Here is a 2,508-nt window from a genome sequence, read left to right on the forward strand (position 1 = left end):
AGTATTATATAAAATTGAAAAGCACAAGTGTATTACGTATTTGATGGAATATGTATTTTCTCATGTCTTCTTATAAATACCGTATTATTGCAGTAACAATAGCGGTGATAACAATGAACGAACTCAAAGTTTAGGAAAACCAATCTGTGATGCGATAACTTCTTATTACAGTGGTGATTATCATAAAGTTGTTCAGACATTAGCGCCCATACGACACAATGTATACAACATAGGTGGCAGTAATGCACAAGTAAGTTTATAACCTTTACTGTATAAAGTTTACACTATAAACTTTACCTTTACTGTATAAAGCACATATAAGTTATACCGTAATACATGTTAGTATATAGTATGCAGGAAAGCCAAAGGAGTGCGATAGCTTATACTAGTTTATAACTTGGAACTTTTGCTAATATATACTGTAACGACATACTGTGGTATACCATATAAGTGATGATATTGCACAAAACTTTATTTTTCAAATTCAATGTTTAGAGTTCATACTAACATTTGACTTCCAGATAAGAAAACACGTATGGAATAAACGCTGATGTATTCTTTTGATATACTGCATACTGTAACAACCTGCATATTGTATCATCCTGCATACTGTACCATTGTACATACTGTAGCATACTGCGCCATTTGTCTGAGCAGTAAAATAACGAAAAAATGACATTTTAAATAGGGGAAAAGAAAAGAAATGCATCAGTTTTTATTCTAAGCGATATAATACCATGTATTACTGTAATATTGAAAACAACTAACATGGAAAAACAACACGGAAATATTCTTCGTTAAATCATTTTATGTTATACAATACAATTCATGCTTGCCATATATCAAATCAGGATTTGATATATGAATTAGAAACTGTATTGTGTGTTCTAGATTTAGATCATATCACTAGTTGATTAAATGAATAACAGGAATAATTATTTCAATATTAATTTCTATATTTCAGCGTGATGTATTCACACAATTACTTATTCATAGTGCCATGTCGTCAACAGAAGTAGATGATCATAAGCTTGGAAAGTAAATAATTTTTATTATAATTTAAAGATTCTTTAATCCAAGTTTAGAATCTTACTTACTCATTCGTTACAGTATGTCTCTTGATAATAGCCTGATTATAGGCTTATCAATTTTTTTTTTCACTTATTCTTCATTTTCAATCAAACTTTTGATAGTTCATCGGGCCAATTGGTTCAGGCATATGATTAAATTAAACTTTCATGGCATATATATATATATATATATATATATTGTTATTCTAGCTTATTTTGTATTCATTGATAGAATATTCAAAATTAATTTCATAGACAATTAATAATTACTGTATAATTTTTTGTTCAAATAAATACTAAAATAAATATTTTGAATTTTTAGATTAATATTGGAAGAACGAAATGTAATAAAGAAGAATTCAACGTTGAGTCAAAGATTATTAAACAAATATAATCAATTAAAAGGCATTTAATCTCAAATTTAGTAATTCCATATTAAAATCGATTTCCTTTTACTTTCAATTCTTGCAACAACACTTATCCATTTATTTCGTGATTTTATTGTTTATCATAATAGATATGCAACATCTATTAAAGATATTTTTTTTCTTTTAAATATATATTCAAGTATATTTCATTTGATAATAAATAAATTTAAAATTCTCCTTCCAATACATATTTTAACTTAACTTATTTCACCATACAATATTGCATTATAATAAAAGTTTAAATTTTATGCCATAAAAATAGTAAGTAATTAAATTACTAAATAAATAAATTTTCTATCATTTTTTTCCCCTAAATATTAAACAAATAAAGAATAAAAAAAAAGAATTAGAAAAAAAATTTTTTTTTCTACAATTCAATTTCTTCTAATGTGAAACATATAATATTTGATCGCATCATTAACAATGAAATAAAATGATATGATTAATAATCTTTCTAATTATCATTAATAATTTATTTGAAGGAGGGGGAGAGAAAAAAGGCAACAATAAATTTTCTCGTTGTTTTAAATTTTTCTTTTTTTGTTTATAAAAAATCAAAGATGATAGATTAAAAAACAAATTTTACAAAATAGTTTTCTTACTTAAATTTAATTTAATACAACAAATAAAAATTATCAAAATTATATCAATTATCAATTAAATCGATTTAATATAATTCATTCCCATTGATTATTTGGATGATATATATTGTAAAATATAGTGATAAACTCATTTGTTATAATAAATAGTTATGGTATTTGTAATAATTATCAAATTATTTTATCCATTATCATTTTCATATGAGTAAATTTGATTATTCAGTTTTGTTTTATCAATGTTCACTTTCGATAATGCACCATTTTACTATTTCTTGCATAACATGGCAAGATTTTTGATGGATTTAGAATTTGAAGTAAATTTGAATAAGTAATTGAATAAGTAATAGTTTGAATAAATTAGTAATTTGAATAAATAATAGTTATTTCAAATTAAAATAAATAAATAAATTT

General features: G+C 23.7%; 1 protein-coding gene across 1 annotated transcript in view; it reads left to right on the plus strand.

The window, feature by feature from the left end:
* The window catches only part of LOAG_19035 (hypothetical protein), a gene marked incomplete at its 3' end in the record, with an annotated part of 3,367 nt that extends 1,884 nt beyond the window's left edge, over positions 1 to 1,483 (plus strand). The window contains exons 3-5 of the mRNA XM_020451691.1: positions 94 to 250; positions 965 to 1,038; positions 1,393 to 1,483. Of these exons, the coding sequence (XP_020304507.1) occupies positions 94 to 250; positions 965 to 1,038; positions 1,393 to 1,483 (322 nt within the window). The remainder of the gene's footprint in view (positions 1 to 93; positions 251 to 964; positions 1,039 to 1,392) is intronic.
* Positions 1,484 to 2,508: the final 1,025 nt, after the last annotated feature.

The sequence above is a fragment of the Loa loa genome, assembly GCF_000183805.2.
Source record: "Loa loa unplaced genomic scaffold supercont3.1000, whole genome shotgun sequence".
Taxonomy (NCBI): Eukaryota; Metazoa; Nematoda; class Chromadorea; order Rhabditida; family Onchocercidae; genus Loa; species Loa loa.